The sequence below is a fragment of the Embiotoca jacksoni genome, unplaced genomic scaffold, assembly GCF_022577435.1.
Source record: "Embiotoca jacksoni isolate LCO1_2020_lvr unplaced genomic scaffold, fEmbJac1.0.p SCAF_1, whole genome shotgun sequence".
Lineage (NCBI taxonomy): Eukaryota > Metazoa > Chordata > Actinopteri > Embiotocidae > Embiotoca > Embiotoca jacksoni.
Window position 1 is genome coordinate 24,630,236 of NW_027185229.1, and position 18,781 is coordinate 24,649,016.

An 18,781-nucleotide genomic window follows, 5' to 3' on the forward strand; every position below is an offset into this window, starting at 1 on the left:
ACCTAACAAAGGCAGATTGCTTGAAGACACAAACCAATATGCCATGCTGTTCATCCATTGCAAACAAAGCTAAAGATTTAAGTTCCTTGCAGCGGCACATGGAGTGAAGAGAGAAAGTCTGATGGAAAAAAAATCTATTACAAAATGCATGAGAAAAGTGGTCATGTCCTCTTTGAGACAGAAGGCGTTTGAGTTCACAGACAGTGTCTTGTGTTATTCAGAAAAACATCAGAAACAGAGAAAGCTGGCAACCATTACCACCAAGGGTTTATTTGTTTGCAATATTTACAATGAGGCATCAAAATGAATTTGGTAAGGGACTGTAAGTCTGATCAGATGGGATCAGAGCGGGTGATCACAGCAGTGAACAGTGTTCATTTAGATAAATTCTTCTCAATGTTATTGACAGTTATTGGTTTTGAAGTTTTCTCTGTATCCATTGCTGTGAAAATGGAATTTGAACAATATCAGTAGCGGTTCAAGTCTCCTCTGACTTACTTTGAGAATGATGGGAGCTCCAGGTTTCTGCTCCAGAACACCTGAGAGGCTGATGGGCTCCAGGTAAGGGTTGGGGTAGTAGACAAAGCTGGTGTTGTTGTAAGTGAGCAGAGCCTGGACGTTGTTGAAGACGAAGCCAAACTCGTCCACATGTTTTATTGTCTCCTGCTCTGTGCTGTGCTCAGCCTTCAGAGAGGGGGCGAAGCAGCTGATGGTGGTTGTGTTCAGAACTTTGCACACCTGGAGAGGAATCAAATCAGGCGTCAAAGTCACATGTCACACGACTGGAGTACCCACAATAAATATTACAGAAACTGGACTGTACATAGTATCGTACACATGTTAATAATATTATAGCTCACAGTGTTGTTTGTTGCATTAATAATAACTGTCTACATTTCGTATCAGAAATTTTACCCTCAGAAATTTCTTTTTTAAATGATGGTCCTGGCTTTTATTTTTATCTCTTCTTGTACTTGTTACTTTCACCCTCATGTGAGTATAGTTTATACTTTTTATATATATATAAATATTTATATATATATACATATATATATATACATATATATATATATATATCTTGCGGCCATCACTTTTGCTAAATATATCTGAACAGATGTCTCACTTCATTGTACAATTATTATTCTCAGTTATTTTTAGCATCCAGATGTTATGAGTCTCTGGGAGCCTTTTAATTCTGTTCAACTTGCCTATAAATATATCTATCAGAAGCTGTTTCATATTAAGCCAATCACCCGATCACCAGAATGTGCCTTCTTGTTTTTGTAATTTTTCAAGGTCCTTCTCAAAGTCGAGCTGTTCCTTTAAAGTTCACCGGCTGCGGGCCAGTTTCTAGCAAGCTTCAATCATATCTCAGGTTCCACCGCAAGTTCTTTCAAGTCAATCAAGTGCTTTTGTGAGTCTAAATATTTTCAAGCAATTCCAGTTTTGTTTTCAAGACATGTGTGATAAAAAGACTGCCCTCATTAAATTCGCCAGTGACCCCTCTCTAGCAGCTGATTCGGGTGAAAGTTCCGCTTTAATCCCTTTAGATCTCCGCGCTGCCAGTGACACTGTAGAACATGCAGCTTTAATTGACTGGCCCAAATTTCGGGCTGGCATCTTTAACGCACCATTTAATTGTCTCAGGGCATACCTCTCAGACACAACATGGTCTAAACAGAAAAAAACTCCCCTTCTTCAAAAACATAACGTAAAAAAATTCTCAGTCTAACACTGCTGCACATAATCATATAATTCCCTTTCTGGCATATTCTCACTTAGTCACCTGCTTAGTATTGATTTTTAAGATTGTATTGCTCTTTTTAAAGTCAAAATTCCCCTCCAGAAGTTTCCACCCTCCTTTAGCCAGTGTTCAGCCCTCAGGCAAATCTCTGACTGGTCAAATGTGGAAAACGTGGGGCTAAAGGTGCGTGGACTTTTGCCATAAGGGCCCCAACACTTTAGAACAATCAATCACTTTGAAGCGATCTGCCTGAGCAGTTCAGGCGAGGAGAATTAGCTCCATAAATCAACTCCCAAAACTGAGTTGTTCTTCCATGTCAGTTTTCTTTTTTTTTTTTTTTTTTTTATCTCATTTTGGCCCACTCTATATGCAACCTCTCTCTAACCTCTTTCTTTATATTTGGCTTCATTTTTACATTCACAGCAAAGACTCTTAGATCAGTATGTTAAAACAAAAAAGTCAAAAGTCAACTACAAAACGAAGAGCAACTCTACTGTGTCAGCTTGTCAATAAAGGTTGAGGACATTATATCAGCAGTTCTCACACTCACATTGACAGATTCATGGCCGGCATATTTGACTCTGACCCGCGGCTCCTGCACTACATCAAGATTGGTCCCAGTCACTGTCAGGGTGGTGTGTCCGCTGTTTGAAGGAAAGGAATACATTAATTTCAAAAGAAATATCGGTCAAACCTGCACATACAAGGACGCTACACTCCAGGTAGGGCATATATGAGTACACACTGTCTTTTATCATACTTTAATTAGAGTGACGACCGCTGAGAGATCAATCACTTTAACCACCCTTTTCCAGGAGAATCTGCATTAATGCAGGTTTGAGGAGGCATAGCTGGCTTGGTAGCTCGCTCTTTGTTATTGGGCAGAAGGAGCCAGATCAAACGGAGAACCAGCTGGCTGCTATTTTATATTCATCCATGACTGAGACTGGCATAGCATGAATACAGGTGCCGCTTGTTTACATATGTGCTAGATGTGATTAAAATAAACAACACTCCCTAATCTTTGCATAACCTGTGCTGCAGTGTGAGCTTAGTGAACTGTGCAAGTATGGAACTGTAAAATGGAAAAGGAGAAACGAGGTGGGAAAAATACAGGAAAAGAAATGAGGGAAAAAATGCAAAAAGAAACAAAAAAAAAACTGGCCGGTCTTGTCAGCCTGACAGAGTGCCAATCCTTCTCTTCTCACACTTCAAAGGCTACCTAAGCTTGTAGGGCTGCATAGTGGGACTGCACATTCATGATGAGGGCTCTTGATTGCAGCTCCACAAAGCTCCTCCTGTCACCAGGCTGAGGGCCAGGGCATCTCTCTGAAGTCTAATCTGCAGGGACGTAGTGCTGTAGTGCTGGGTAATCCCAGCCGAACCCAAATTAAGGGCCATCTTTTATTTAGCAGCGTACCGGTAACTCACCTTTCAACTGTGATAGAGGTGTTTATGCACCAAGTTCCTTCAGATATTGTAATAATTTAGCTTTATTAAACTCACTAATGTCATGTAAATCACTGTAAAGTATTTCAATGAAATGTAGAGGAAGTCAATTTACCGTTTTGAAACAGTTTTTTTTTTTCTGTATTAGACACCTTGTTGTGATGCAACGACCTCATCACTCTGTAACGCTGGCATTACTCACAGATTCCCTGGAAACATGATAATATCTACACGGGAGGCAGTTGCAGGTTTCTCATATGATTAGATTCTCATTGAAAAATGTGCCTTATCAATGTAGAATCAAAGTATTGTTAGGTAAATATATGTAGTCAGTGGCCACTTAGGTTTCCCTGTACAATACATTCCTGGCATAACATTATTTATCGAGTTCATTATGTTCCGTCTTTAATGACACTGTCAGAAATTATTTAATTGAATGATATGCTTATTGTTGACGTCGCTGTTAAAGGTGCTGTTGTAGTGGACTTCATTATGTTGAGAGGTGTCTCTAATTTTTGTTTCCACCCCAATTTCATGCATGACGTGACAGATTGTTAAAAACAACACTAAATATAGTGCGGCCCTGCACAATACTATCGCTGCGACCACAGTGCTACAATATAATTGAATTACCACCTCTATGGCTGTGAATAAAAACTGAACAATAGAAGCATCATAAAAAGTAGGCTTCATGGCATTTATATCCATCCTCCTGTGAGAAACATGCAATCAAAAGAGCCACATGTTTGTGAACATGTGCATGGGATAGTTTAGGTTGATAATAAGACCGTTCTAATGAGATTCATTTGTAAAACTTAGAAATATACACTTAGAAAACAGTGCAACATGGAGAGCAGATCAAGCTCCCCTTCACACCTACTTCCGATCTAATCAGCCAGAGACCGGCTTGACCAAATTAGCAACATACAAGCTGCGATTTGCAGCCCCAGATCACTTCCTCTCACAGTAATTGTGACACGTTGCTCTAATCAAAACTAACACCATACTCCTTCACCAGGATGAGAGAGCCCCGTACAACTCACAAATTCAACTGCAATTTGCAAGCAACAACTAACTTATTTGCAGCCGTCTTTTGTGAAACTCGCCCTGTTTGTTTGCGGACAGTGTGAAGTAACCGTAACAAAACTTAATTAATGCTGGAAGGAGCTGCAAACTCCACACGAGGGAATAAATCTGCAGGTTTTTGGTGCAGGCATGTTGCCAGCATATCCAGAACTCCATTGCCTTGTGTTACCTTGTAATGCTCCACAGGGGTTCAATGCGCTGCACTGTGGGGTCTTCGATGTACTCAAATGCCAGACTTCCAGGAACTTTCGCCCGATCGACCCTCAAACTGACTTGCACCGGTCCAGCTCCGGTCACAGAGGGAGCCGAGAAGCACACAATCTCTGACATGGTCCTCCTGGTGGGGGCACCAGAAAAGGGGTTTAATCATGTCTTTGATTGTGACTACCCACTCACTGCTGGAGTGGCAAAAATCCCTGACTTCACGCAGTTATGAACCCTGCACATTACCATGAGGGGAGAGGATTCATTACAGCCTGTCCCATCTCCTCCTCTTTACAGACACATTAGAAATGGAACACTGTAATTAGACGGTTCTCTAGCTAATGGCTTCCTCACCTCACCCACCTGACTGCTACCATGTGAGGCATTTTGAACTTTAAATAGATATCTAAAAATACACAGAGAACAATACCTACTGCTGTGAGTTCCATCACCTGCTCACAAATCATTACCAAGGCTTTTAATTTAGGACGCAGGACAGATAATTGCATCTAAAGTGTGCTTTTTTTAAATGGCGACATCATACTGTGTTTGACAGAGATTTGAAAATTGGAGTTTGTGCAGAGGCAGTCACGCTTTAGAGTCTGTGAATCTGCAGTCTTAAAAGAATGTTAAGATCAGGAGGTTATACAGTTTGATCATCAGACTCACCTGTACAGCTCACACGTCTGATTACCAAAGTACACATTAACAGTGCTGCCAGCGCCCAGATTCTCCCCGACAATGGTGACCTTGGTGCCCCCAGATTCAGGCCCTCTGCCTGGGGTCAGCGCCAGCATTGTAGGGATCTGTGGAAGACCAGACTTCATTTATGTTTCATTCGACATAGATACAAACGGAGAATACATAGTGTTATTGGTTGTCTGATCCTGAGTATCCCCGTTCTTCCAGACTGGGCTCAGTAAGCCTTGGAAATTAAATGTTAACAACAAAACTGTTCAAGAAATATGGACCAAAGGGTAAATAGTTTAATGAATATGACCCCTATCAAAAGACATAAATATTACACAGCATCTTCAGAAAACAACAAGAACCTCCTCCACCATTCTTTTCATTAGCGATTGAAATAAAAATAACGTATGTGAACAAACATTTGGAAATTCCTTCATAATAATGTTTTATACTCTCCTATGCTCAGCCTGCGCTGCCCTAAAATAAGTTGTGTCTTATTCGGTCTTCATCTCCTATTATTGATTGCATAATAAATCAAACTGGTTAGTTTTCACCTACGGTTACACTTTCAGTTTAATTCATTACGAACGCCTTAATGTTTTTGTTTGTTTTGGAACAAATGGACAAAGTGTTTCACTGTAAGAATTACCACAAATGAGTAGAGGTGGGAGGACTGCGCACGGAGCTCCGGTCTGCATTCGCCAACACACAGCTTAATTGGACCTGGTGCACTTCCTTTTGGAGCTGCAGCCATCTCACACACAATCCTGTCAAGACAAAAAAAAAAAAAAGCACAAATACAAAAAATGTGGGTGCACAAAAACACAGGCGTCATGCATACTTGTAATAACACCGGCCGGGCGTGCGCACACACAGAACAATCACTGCACTGTATCCCATTTGTTATGAACTCCACCGGTGGAAGATGGTCTGTGCCGGACACTGTGATTGAGGCGGACTTTCATAGAAGTTGTGGGTCAATACAGAGGGCCATCTTTCTTCCTAATGGGAAACCTATAACAGCAATATAACTCAAATGATAAACTATACCCCTCCCCATCTCCAGCACGATTGCTACCCACCATTACCTCCGGTTGCCATGACAACATGAGAGTTTCTTCGATAAATCAGTATTGCCTGTCAGGTCAATAAGATAGAGTACGCCATGAATAAGTCATTATAGCAACTGACCCCATGCTGAAATTAATGGTTGTAACAGCTGTAATGCCATGTTTCAAAGCACTGTGTGTGCCAAATGAACGGCACCGCCGAACGCACTGCTCTGCGCAAGAAACTCTTTCCCCCGATACAATAAGATCACCCAATGAATCGTCCCTGTCCAGCCCTCCTATTCATACATCACGTGAGTTTTCCAATTTTCTGCTGGCATGTTCTTTTCTTTTCCTTTTTTTTTTCTTCTTTTTACAAGGATATAAATAAAGTCCCTGCAGCCAGAGCCCAATCGCATTACATGGCTGTGAGAGAAACACATGGCTAACAGATTGTCTCTCCAGTCAGCGACATGCAGCGCATTTCAATTACAGCTGCGCCGACAGCCTCATAACGACGACGACACAAAGACTGTCTCTTCCTTTGGCTCTGACTGCACCAGAGCAATGCAAAGCCTCACACACAATCCTTCAACCTGATGAGGCATCGCGGGGTATCCGGCTTATTCACACACTGCACTAGTGTCTTTGACAAAAACAGTGTGAGAGAGAGAGAGAGAGATTGCATGTGTTTACGTCTGTGTGTGTGTGTGTGTGTGTGTGTGTGTGTGTGTGTGTGTGTGTGTGTGTGTGTGTGTGTGTGTGTGTGTGTGTGTGTGTGTGTGTGTGACTCCGTGTCTGTGTAAGGTAGAGTATCGGTCCATGCGTGTCTGGGTAGGAGTCTCTCTTACTGTTCTGCAGTGATGTATCCCTCCTCCTGTGGGGTGCATTGCACTCCTGCCACCTCCACATTACCCTCCAGCTCAGAGAAGGACAGACCCAGGTTCAGGCCCTGGATGGTGACCAGTGTGCCCCCCTCTAGTGGCCCTGCCACTGGGCTCACCTACATTAGAAGGAAAGGGAAATGATAGTGACATAAAGTAAGATTTGAGGACTTTGACCACAACTACGTGTTGTTTACCTGCCGACGACTCTGAAACCTGCAGTGTATTTACTATGACAAATATCGATTGGCAGCTTTAGTCCAAAAATACTATCCCTCAATATATATGACCTAAATCCTTAGAACAGTCCGTGTAATCTCCATTTAATCTTAGGAGGCAAATGTTCAGTAAAGGTAGCCATGTCAGCGTGAAATACTCAACTTGCATACTGACTAGGTTTATTCCAAAAACCTTGACATTCAAAACAAATTTTAATGAATAAAGCAGTGAATAACAAAGCCCTGAGAAACCCATTCACACTCCTTTCCCGTGTAAAGTTAACCATCCCAGCAGGAAACCTTTGGACCCACAGAGCAGAACAGGAGCAATGCTGCAGCAACACTCACTCCACTACCAAGCAGCCCTCGCTAGTTGATTCATTCTGCTGCTGCTCCTTCAGAAACAGTAATAATGTGACAGGGACATCAAAGGCTCCCCGCTCTTTGAAGTGGAAGAAGCCTTGCATCTCTGTGCCTGACCCACTGTGCCTCATTCAAGAGAATGAACAGGAGTTTGAGACTTAAAAGATCCATCACCACTTTCTAAACAGACTGGATTCGTTTAGCTGTCAAGCACTTAAGGTGCTCAGCTGGTGTGGAACAAAATGCAAGTCTCAGGTAAACAGACACCTGGATGGGAAACTGGAAGCTGACTGCAGATAAAAAATGTGTTTATTGTTGATATTTACAGTAAAGACCACTGTGTATATCTGACAGTGTGAGATGGGAAGCTGTTCTCTGATACAGTATTAGGGGACAGATATTTCAATACTTTACTCCCCGTATCTTCCAGTAAAGACCTGAACAGAGAGCAAGATTTGATTCCAGAAAGTAAAAACTTTTCATAATTTTAGTCATTATGCATTATGTATCGCAACAAATGTATTCTTTATGGGCCTTTGGAATCAGTAAGATTATGTAAGATTAAGAAATCTCTATTCCCACTTTACAGTACCACCCAACAATCCTGATTGGAAGTCTACCTATCAAAACTATTTTTTACTATCTCTACTTGCCGTCTTGGAGTGGAGTGAAGTTAAGTGTCCTTAGCCACCATAACAACCGAGTTCACCGTGGTTTCGCTGCCAGTCATGCTTTGCACCCAAGTCTGGCTTTACAAGACAAACAAAACACCAAAAACAGGACTTTGCTAAGCGCAGCCTCCACCTTTTCAGCTTTTTTTGCCAACTTCAGGACTTCTGAAATGCTGCTAGAAAAATGTAAAGCAATTTTGTGTTGACAGTGCCGGCTCTTGAAAGAAGGAAACAGCAAACACATCAGAGCCCTGTTGTTTTAATTGGCATGACAGTTCAAACTTATGAAATGAGTATAACTTTCCCCATTCTGCAGAAACAGCTTACTCCAAAAGTCAACCAACTACTTGGCTTTAAAGAATCTCACATCTTGTGTTTGCATAATTTGAATTCACTGTATGTTTAAACTTGACGGATCGACTGAATGACTCAGTGACAGGACGAGCCAACAGCCAAAGCAAACAACAGACCTCAGTAATGCGTGGGTTGGTGCACTTGACATTCCTGGCAGAAAGGTCCAGCCAGCGGCTCGCGTAAGGGGAGATGGGAGGACAGTGCTGCTTCATGGTGCACCGACCCTCGCCGCTGCACCAGCCGCACTGGAACTTCCTCTCCGCCCGCAGACACATGCCGCAGCTGTCCCGCTGGGCACTGCACTTGTAGAGGTGCACTGTAAAGGACAACACAGAAGCAACCTGGTCAGTTGTCACAATATCAAACAAGTAATTTTATATTCCAATACTGATGTTATCATAATACATATGATATTACTTCTATTAATATGATATCAAAGCAAAAAAACACTACGTAATATATGCTCCAGAAAGAACAAAATTTGATCAATTTGATCAAACTGATCGACCAATCAGATCACATCCTTAAAAAGTTCATTTATTCAACTATTTTTAACAACACTGTACATTATGTATCAAAATTAGGAGATAATAAAGTATCATGGATTGACAAATGTTTATTTATAGGCAGGCAACAGGTGGAACATATTCCACTCTTTCTCTTAGAGATAAAACTTAAATGATAGCAGCTTCTGAGAACAGGTCATTCAGAGATGGGGTTGGATCGAGATCAGTATCATTTATATATCATTCATACTTCTCAAAGCTTACTTTTTATGCAACGATGCATTTTTCTTTACAAATACAAGCTTCTCTGAGTTTTTGCCAGATAGTTTGTTTCTGTTCTCTTCCATAATATTCCCTGCTGTGCTGAAAAGTTGACTTTTTTTTGTCCTGCCAAAAAAACGCGGCTTTCCGCTTCGTGTGACAACTGGCTCCGGTCGGTAGAGGTTCATCTGCTGCTGATGCCGCTTCCGCTATGTTCTCCATCTGTATCCAACAATTCAGCATACAGAGCATGCAGGGAGCAGCTTGTGGTACTTTGTCTGTGGCTCAGAGTCGCTGACTCCTTAACCTGCACCCAGCAGCCAGGATGTCAGAAAGCAGCCCACGTATCCGGGGATTGAGTGGGTCGGGGAAATCACTGCCATTATCCTTTTTTTTATTAATAAGAAAAATAACAACTTTTTCAGACACCTGAATAACTGCCAGACTAGTGAAGCTACTTTAGCCACATGCAGAGACTTTTACATCATGTGATCGCCTCCTCTAATCAGCCTTTTTTGAGACCGCCGATCAAACCTATTAGAGCTGATATCGGCCGATCATGATCGATGGTCGATTGATAGGAGCACCCTTAAAAAGATATGAAGGTTCACCTTTCAACCTTTCGGGCCGGAGAAGTGATTGGGGGCTCTTTGATAACACTCCCTGCTATTGTGAACTTTCTCTCAAGGCCCTTTGAGAGTGCTTGAAGTGCTCTCAATGACCCATCTATCCCCACTGTATTGAGTGCTTTACAGTGCTCAGGCCTGGCAGTGATGGATGACAGAGGCACCTTTAATCTTCTCGGGATTGTCGATGATGAAATTGCCGTTCCATACGATGGAGAGGTCCACCGCCAGGTCACTGATCTTCACACCCTCGTACATGTACTGAAACACAGAAACAAAGAGTTAGAGAGGAAAGTCAAAGAGAGACAGAGGATACAGTAGGAAAAAAAGATACAGAGAGAGACAGAGTAGGGAAAAGAGAGGATGAAAGGGCAGCTGAGAGACGAGGCTTTTAACCATCTGTCATTTCTGCCATGGTTGTCTGCTCCTCTCCCTTTTGACATGTAGGGACGTAAACCCTGGCTGGGGTGGCCGTTGATCCACATCTGAAGAAAATGGCCTGTTCATTCATTGTCACAGAGTAGCAAGGTATGCTTTGAATTGAAATTTAGCCTGTGATTTGCATTGGGTCAAAAAAACAAAAATCATGTTTCCTCTTCACACCCAGAAGTTAGTGTTACCAAATCAAGTTTATCGATGAGGTCATGTAGTCATGGTTTCCATCCTTTTTTTTGTAACTTTTTATGCCATACAATAATAATCCTTATCTTTCCCTCTGTTCTTACCTTCCACATCACTCTCATCTTTTCTCACATGCTTTGCACTTTTCCTCATCACTTTCACTTCCCCCTTCCTTAACTTTCTCCTCAGTATTCTCAACACCTCGGGCGGTATTCACTGATGCTGATGTACCCTATGTACCTTGCCTACACAGCATCCCAGCTGTCGGCCTCATTTGACAGCTGTGAGACTCCCACTGGGAGTGTTTGAGGTCATACCGAGCTGTTCTGGCACTGCACGCTGGTGCTGTTGAAGCGCAGCGCTGTGACACGGTGGCTGACACCCTGAACGTTCACCACACACTCGTAGCCCCGCTGGCCCGACTGCGGCTGGGGAAGGTTTCGGGCCCGCAGGGTGATGGGCCGGACCTCGCCAGCCGGGATGAGAATTTGTCCAGAGTTAAGGAGCTGAGGGCAGTCCTGTGAAAGCAACATACAAAAACACATAATCTTACTATTTACAGTGAGCAAACATGCATTATTTTTTATGCTGTCCCTGCTGTTAAGTCTTAATATCTTCCATAATACGTGGTATTTACATAAAACGTTTCTCCACCACAGACTAGTTGAGCCGTTTATCCACAGTGCTTCTACAGTATATATGTATTTGTCTCTCTATTTGAACATGTGTACGTGCACTAATTCATGAGTCTGTTACATAAACAGGTACATCTAATGTAGCACGAGGATTAATAGGAGGAATAAATCACTAATCTAAATGTAACTTGCATGGACATGGTGCATGTTATATTTTCTTCTGCAGTAAATGATGTGTAAGATGTAGGACCATGCTCCATTGCAACTAACGTACTTTACCATTTTAGTTTATTAAAGACGATACATTTTGTCAGATTATTTAGTTTTTTTTTATTATTATTACTTGAAATATTTTCTTTTTGCAGCATATTTGTAAACTGCTTTACAAGTTATTTTTAGCACTTTAAGGGGTGTGGCTCAAGGAATCGCAGACACAGTTGGTCATTCACTTTGGCCCAAACTAAAATATCTGCCATGAAATTGGTGTCTAATTGGTCCCCTGAACATGAAGCTTCATCTAGCACCACTATTTTCACGTATCCAGTGAAATATCCAAAAATTTTAAATATTGGCAACACATTTTTGTCCAACTATTTATACAGAACTTTTTGATGATAAATTCTCATGACGTTTGTAATCTCTATAAACAGATATGTGCATATGAATGCAAAATCCAGAGGCAACGAAACAAGATGTTGCCACCTGAAGTGTTCTGCTTTCCGTTTATAGTTTGTTGTCCGATTAGTTTTGTAAAACGACTGAATCACTACTGGATGGATTATCATGAAATTGGAAATAGACATTCATATTAATTTTGTATTACTTTGGCTTCCCTCTGACTTTTCAGCCATCATCCAGCCAAATGCTTGCATTCTAACATGTTAAAAACTGACATGCTGAACATGGTAAAGAGGATTGTATCCGCTTAGTATCAGCATATTAGCGTTGTTATTGTGAACATTTTGGCCTCCTGGCATTACCTCCAACCCTCCCTGTCCTATACAGCCTCCCACAACTGCTGGCGAGGCTGTAAACTTCTAATTTGTTTTTGTAGTAGAACTATGTTTTTTTTTTTTTAATCCTGCGTTGTGCCTTTAAAGAAAAAGTACCACATGTCAACAAATAAATTGTGCTCTTGGAAGCAACATTTTAATTAGCTGCAGTATTTTCATGTTAATGTACCTCTGAGGCGTTGACTCTCCCCTCCTGGAAGGAACAGCTGCTTGGGTCATGCGTGCACAGGTTGCGATATTTACACCAGTGGCAGCGAAAAGTGCTGTTTACACAAGACAGACACCTGCAGGACAAAATTAACACATTACTGCATACTGTACACTTAAGTGTGCGACATTTTAACGACACCGCTTGCATCTTGAGATGCTTTACATTTACTCTGTGTGTAAGTCGTACCCATCATCTGCATAGTCCCGTCCTGGGTGCAGTCGATTGTAAAGGGGTGGCTGATTAAGGATCGTAACTTCCTGCTGAATTGAACTTGTCAGTCTGTTTTATGGAAAGATCTGATGTGCTCATTTTAATTGCAAGCAGCATGAATGTTTGCTGTAGATGACAATAGATTACCTTGAGCATTAGGCTTTGGCAGAGGAGTAATTGTTAAAGTGTCACTGGCATTTGAAGCAATCCTAAGCAGTGTAATAGAAAACATGTTGTACCAAGGATTTACAGTGCCCTTGTTCAATGCACAGCAACCCCAGCTTTTCATTGTATGATTCACTGATCTTTTTTACAGTTTGGTGCATTATGACTTTCGCAAAAACAGTGCATTTTTTGAAAACTCTGGATTATGTACAAAATTGGGACTGAAAGGAACAACTGAATATTTGATGGATTTTTTGATGGGAATTGTGCAACATCTTTGGCTCTGGTTCAGTCGTCTACAGCGGGCGGTCAGTTGTGGATTAAAGTCGTGCTGAAAGTTGGACCAGATTTAATCACATTTTTGGTCAACAAACAGGGAGGCGATGGTGATACAACAGTGACGGGTGATGCACGACTGTTGATATACCAACAGAGCAACTAAAGAGATTAAAATTGAACATGCTCTTTTTTCCTTTGCTGACGTCATGGGCTTGGCTGTGTATAATAGAGAAGAGAAAAAGAAAAGAGATCCATGCACTATGGCTGAGTTTGGTTATTCAATAAGATGAAACCATGAAGAATGTATAAAGCCAATAGGAGCACTCCAATACTGCAGCTCATAGCAAGTTGCAAATGCCAATACATCTAGCAGAGCGTCATTAAATTTTGATATTAATTAGCTGCCCGGGGCCTGTATGGACATAAAAATGTGTGTGTGTGGGAAAGGAATTTAGCGGGTTGGGTATTAATAGAACTGGACTGGCAGGGTGCTGCAAACACTGGATAATTAATTATGGAGGGTAATGTGACGCTGAGGTGGTGGTGGTGGTGGGGTGGAGAAGAGGTGCGGGGTTAGGAGTGTGTTTGGTCTGAAATATTAATCACAGGAGTACACGGGGTCACCCCGCAGCTAATGGAGGCCGTGTTGGTGTGGGGCGGATATGATGAGCTTCCAACTGTTTCTCTCTAATTGCTTAATACGGTTATATTGGGGCATTCATGTCGCAGTCAAAGAGCACTGTGGACAGGCTCATGTATCCACTGTTGGCTAATTTCCCAGGTTTGGTTATGAATACTCCATCAATCGAAATGGTCCTCCCCACAGTGAATGCATTGTAGGTCCATGAATCCAGCTTTTGTGAGCTCTTTGTTCAGTTTAATTAATTTGCAGTTTAAGGTTAGGGAAGTCAGATTGTAACACTATCAAGTCAAGTCTATTCCTTTATATCAGGCTTCGCCAACCTTTTTTCCTCTGAGAGCTATTTTGTCAAAATGAAAGTGTCTGAGCTACATGAGTAGCTCTCTTACATTATAACATTTATTCATATAGCTGAGCTCCACTAAACCAGCTAAATAAGCTTATTTTATGTGAACAATAAGAAATTGATACTCAAAACACACACATACTTAACCAGTATCTAACGAGCTACCCAGGGTCTCCGACCCGCGAGCTGCTTTATACCAAAAATAAGCTGAGCAAAGTGTGGCAAATCAGAAAGAATTCAAACAAATCAGATAGATTTGAAAGAAGCAATTAAAAACAAATCAAGCAATATAACAAAATAAAATCATTTTTGTTTTATCAGCTGAAATCCCATGAACAACTCAAAGAAGAGAGGAAATATTACTCTGCACTCACTTCAAATGGATGAAAAGGTCAATTTTTCAATAAAGGTCATTTAAGTCATTAATTCCGCATTTTGTAATTTAACTTCTTTGGAGTTTTGTTAACTGTCTAATGTTGTTGTAAAAAAATGTTGCTGATTTTTAGACTTTAAAGCTGACACATGCTGCTAATTGGTATTCACCCTAATAAGATCTGCGCTTATAGCAGTGTTTGTAATTGTTACTCTTAAAAAAAAAGACTCCTGTCATAGTTTACTGGTAGGAGAAATACAGTTGACATTTGCATAATGGCTCAGAGTCAGAGCAGCTTCCCTGCTTGGTTAGGAAGCTTTATATTGAATGGTATTTAAATACAGTTTCACTTTACATAATTTTACCTCCCCCCAAGGCCCCAGAGCAAGGCTGAAAATGTTTAAAAAAAAAAAAAAAAAAAAAAAAAATCTTATAGCAGATGCAAACACAAATCTCTGGCAAGAGTTGAGTCCTCAAATGTTTCCCACCAACAGTCCAAATTTTTTTTCTAAAATAATAAGCTTATGATGATATTAAACAGAGCAAAGCAGCAAATTGTCACAGTGGGGAAGCAGCACCCACATAATGGTGGGAGTTTTTGCCTGACATATAAACAAAACAGATCATGTTTATCAAAATATATATTTTTTTTTTATCAACTAGTGTCGAAGAAATTTTTCAAAGAGCATGACAAAGTGTGAACTAAAGGTTGCTGCATTGCTGATTCCAGCAGCACATAGAAAGCAGAGATGATTTTCCCTGTCATTTTTCTTACAGTCTTTATACCTTCTTAGAAAGAAGTCATTTCAGCAGGTGGCCACCGGTGTGTCTTTGGTAACAAGACCCAGAGGTGTCGAAGAGTAAATTACCAAGTGAAACAAAAGGTAGCTGTACAAATAAGTTAAACACTTCAGAGAACAAAAGGATTTTTTTTCATAAATGACAAACAATCTCAGAAGTAAATCCTCCGATTAATCAAAAGACCAGTGGTTTCACCTCTAATGTGTATAATAAAGAGCATTTAAGTGTGGATAAAATTCCTTGGAGAAAATAAAATCATGTTCATTGAAATGTGAGTAAAACTGTAGTTAGTTGTACTGATAGCTGCCAGCAGTCAGCACACCGACCGGCAGTTTAAGCAAAGTCGAAACAAACAGGCCATAGCAAATGCATCATGTTGATTTAAATGAAACCTGACAGATAAATTGAACTCCAAGGTTATCTAACAGCCCGATCTTAAGTGGGGTTGTGAGCATCAGTACATCATTGCCCTAAATTAAGTTGTGCTCTTCCATCTATTGAACAAATCAAAGGTGGGGGGAGGGGCTGGACTCACATTTGATGCGTGCTGCAGTTGTAGAACTTCACCTCCGTGCTGGCGACCATTTGACCCGTCTCCTTTGAATTCAGACGAAGCTCTACGCCAGCCCAGTCTGAGAGAGGAGCCCAGAGAGAACACGATGAGCGAGGGGGGAAATATGTTCGAGAGTTGATGAGCGTGAGGAAGAGAGACAAAAAAGGATGGGTGAAAGAATGAAAACAATGAGCGGAAAGAGGAGGTCAAAATGAGAAGGAAATGTTAATACTTTTATCACATTCCTGTAAAGAGCCACCTGGTGTCTGCGGTCCTGGAAGGGCATTTTGCTGTTGTCGTTATAAAACCTTCAGTCAGAAACTTCAATTGAGGGATTACTGTATTTGCTTGGAGGAAATTCACCAGCTCCTTGGTACTTACGAAACTCCTTCGATAAACAAAAAATTGCCAGGCGGTCATTCTTAAATGAAGGTTGTTTTTATTAGAGTCTGGATTATTGATATTTTAAGCCTTTCACCTGACATTGGCATCAACCCCGGCCTGTAAATTGGGCTGTATCTTTTTACTGTAGGTAGGTAGGTAGGTAGGTAGGTATATACTTTATTAATCCCCGAGGGGAAATTTTTTCGCCACAGCAGCATACATACAGAAGCAATAATAGAAACAATAGAATAAAATAATAGAATAGAATAATATAATAGAAAAGCAATAAAATAAAATAGCAGTAAATAGCAGTAAAAAATATAAATATAAAATATAAAATGCACAGTATATACAGTATATATACAGTACATTATATATCTATATATATTATATACAACAAACCAATAAACACAGTCAACATATATATATATATATATGTATATGTATATATATATATATATATATATATATATACACATACAGTACAGTATATATCTATATATATAATATACAAGCAACCAAGAAACACAGTCAACAGTGTTATTGTACTGTGATGGATTTTGCCAGAGGTGAGTTATTGTAAAGTCTTATGGCAGTGGGCAGGAATGATCTCCTGTATCTGTCCTTGTACAACTTTATATTTTATTTGTCTGCTTTTAGATCAGATATCGGAGCTCACCTTGTCCCTCTGGTATCTGAGGAACCTCCTTCCCGGCCGGGGAAAGGCACATAACCCTGTTCCCGTTGACGTGGCCCTCCACTCTGGCCTGCTGGCCAAATGAACAGGTTATTCCAGCGGAAAGGTCTGGAACATTATTCACCTCCAGCAGAAGCTAAAAAAAAAAATAAAAAAAAAAGCAGAGAGGGAAGATTTAACACCCCGATACACTTGTACATGTACAGTGGTTGAGGAATGTGACAGATTTTATCATCGAGTTAAAGAAATTGTTTGGGAAAATGTCACTTTGGGACATTGAAAAGATGCCTCTCCTATGACAGAACAATAAAGTAGGAATTTACAGTACAGCCAGAACCTGTTTAGCTTAATTTAGCACCAAGACTGGAAACAGAAAAACAACTGGTTCTGTCCTAAAGATCCCAAGTTCACCTAATGGCACCTGTAAAGGTCGCTAATGAACACCTTATATCTAATTTGTTTCATCGAAGCAAAAACCAAAATGTAAAAATGACAAGTTTTTTGTGGTTTTGGAGAGATTTAAGTGTGTGCCGGATTATTCATTGGCTGGCCATTTTCCAATCTTTGTGCTAAAATAAACTACCAGAGAAAAAGACCGACATTGATGAACTATTCCCTTAAGATAATATTACTTAGCTCCCAATGTCCTCCACGCTCTTGGCTACCGTACACAGCTAAATTAAGCTTTTAGAAAATGTAGTCAACCTTTTGGCAGATGCACAGTGCTAAAAAAAAGATACAAAACTCCTACATATATATATATATCACATTTCTCTCCCATTCCACAATACATGTTTTGAATACAGTGGCTGCCCTACAGGGAGAATCACCCTCCTGTCTCACTTCACCTCTCACAAAACTAATCTTCTCTCCCCGGCTAATACTTACTGTACGTGTGGCAGTACAAGGCTACTCCCAGTGATTGCTTATAAACAGCGGCATTGTGAGTGGAGTGGCAGTGCGGTGATTGGTTGTGTGATAAACAGACTCACAGGGACGCTGTGTGCTGATACGGCGATGCTGTCTGGGTGAGCAATGACCTTCACACAACGGTCAATGTCAGTCGCGAAACGGAAGGTCTCCTCTGCCCGCGGACACCGATCCCTCCTCGAGCACCTGTGGGGCGGGAGAGACTCGTAAATAAACTTTTATAAGATCGTGCAGCAAGTTCAGTGATAAACCTCAGTGATTGAAGTGAATGGTGGTTGATCGGTCTAAAACTCTGCTCCAGACTGAAACATCTCAACAAGTATTAGATGGATTGCAGTTAAGTTTTATGTGGAAGATTCATGCCGTCCAAAAGATGAATACTAATAAATTTGGTGATTTTTCTTTTCTTTTTTGAGGTAACATTTGTAGTTTTGAGTGAAATTATTCTTTTAATTGTCTTGCCATAAAATGTGGTACAGTCATTCCTTTCACTGATCCCTTAACATTTAATCCATCATCATTTAAGTTTTGTCTAAAAGTTTAGGTTACAACTACTGAATATACAAAATACCAAAGTAAAGACACTACCATCAGTTTTCGCTATATTTTGTGTTTAGTGACGATTAGGAAATGTTAGCCTGCTAACATGAACATAACAATATAGTTGCATAACATCAGCGTCAGATATTTGCATCTACTTTAGCTCAAAGCAGCGCCTGACTGAAGCTGCACAGAGCTGCAAGTGGCTGTAAATGGTTTAGACAGCATCCAAATAAAGCTAAAGGGTTAAAGGTTAGATGAAACATCTGTTCATCTAC

At 40.7% G+C, this 18,781-nt stretch overlaps 1 protein-coding gene across 2 annotated transcripts in view; it reads right to left on the minus strand.

Moving 5' to 3' along the window:
- Positions 1–18,781, minus strand: part of LOC138198222 (plexin-A2-like) — a 75,170-nt gene that overhangs the window by 16,076 nt on the left and 40,313 nt on the right. Inside the window, exons 6-18 of one of the 2 annotated variants that reach the window (XM_069149512.1) lie at positions 18,026–18,149; positions 17,016–17,169; positions 15,935–16,031; positions 12,544–12,658; positions 11,044–11,244; positions 10,270–10,366; positions 8,829–9,028; positions 7,074–7,225; positions 5,823–5,940; positions 5,153–5,289; positions 4,449–4,616; positions 2,295–2,388; positions 499–738 (exon numbers count right to left, since the gene is read on the minus strand). In XM_069149512.1, coding sequence (XP_069005613.1) covers positions 499–738; positions 2,295–2,388; positions 4,449–4,616; positions 5,153–5,289; positions 5,823–5,940; positions 7,074–7,225; positions 8,829–9,028; positions 10,270–10,366; positions 11,044–11,244; positions 12,544–12,658; positions 15,935–16,031; positions 17,016–17,169; positions 18,026–18,149 — 1,897 coding nt within the window. Of the gene's footprint in view, positions 1–498; positions 739–2,294; positions 2,389–4,448; positions 4,617–5,152; positions 5,290–5,822; positions 5,941–7,073; positions 7,226–8,828; positions 9,029–10,269; positions 10,367–10,966; positions 11,245–12,543; positions 12,659–15,934; positions 16,032–17,015; positions 17,170–18,025; positions 18,150–18,781 lie in introns of those variants that run through there. The other variant, XR_011178256.1, reaches the window with a different exon arrangement.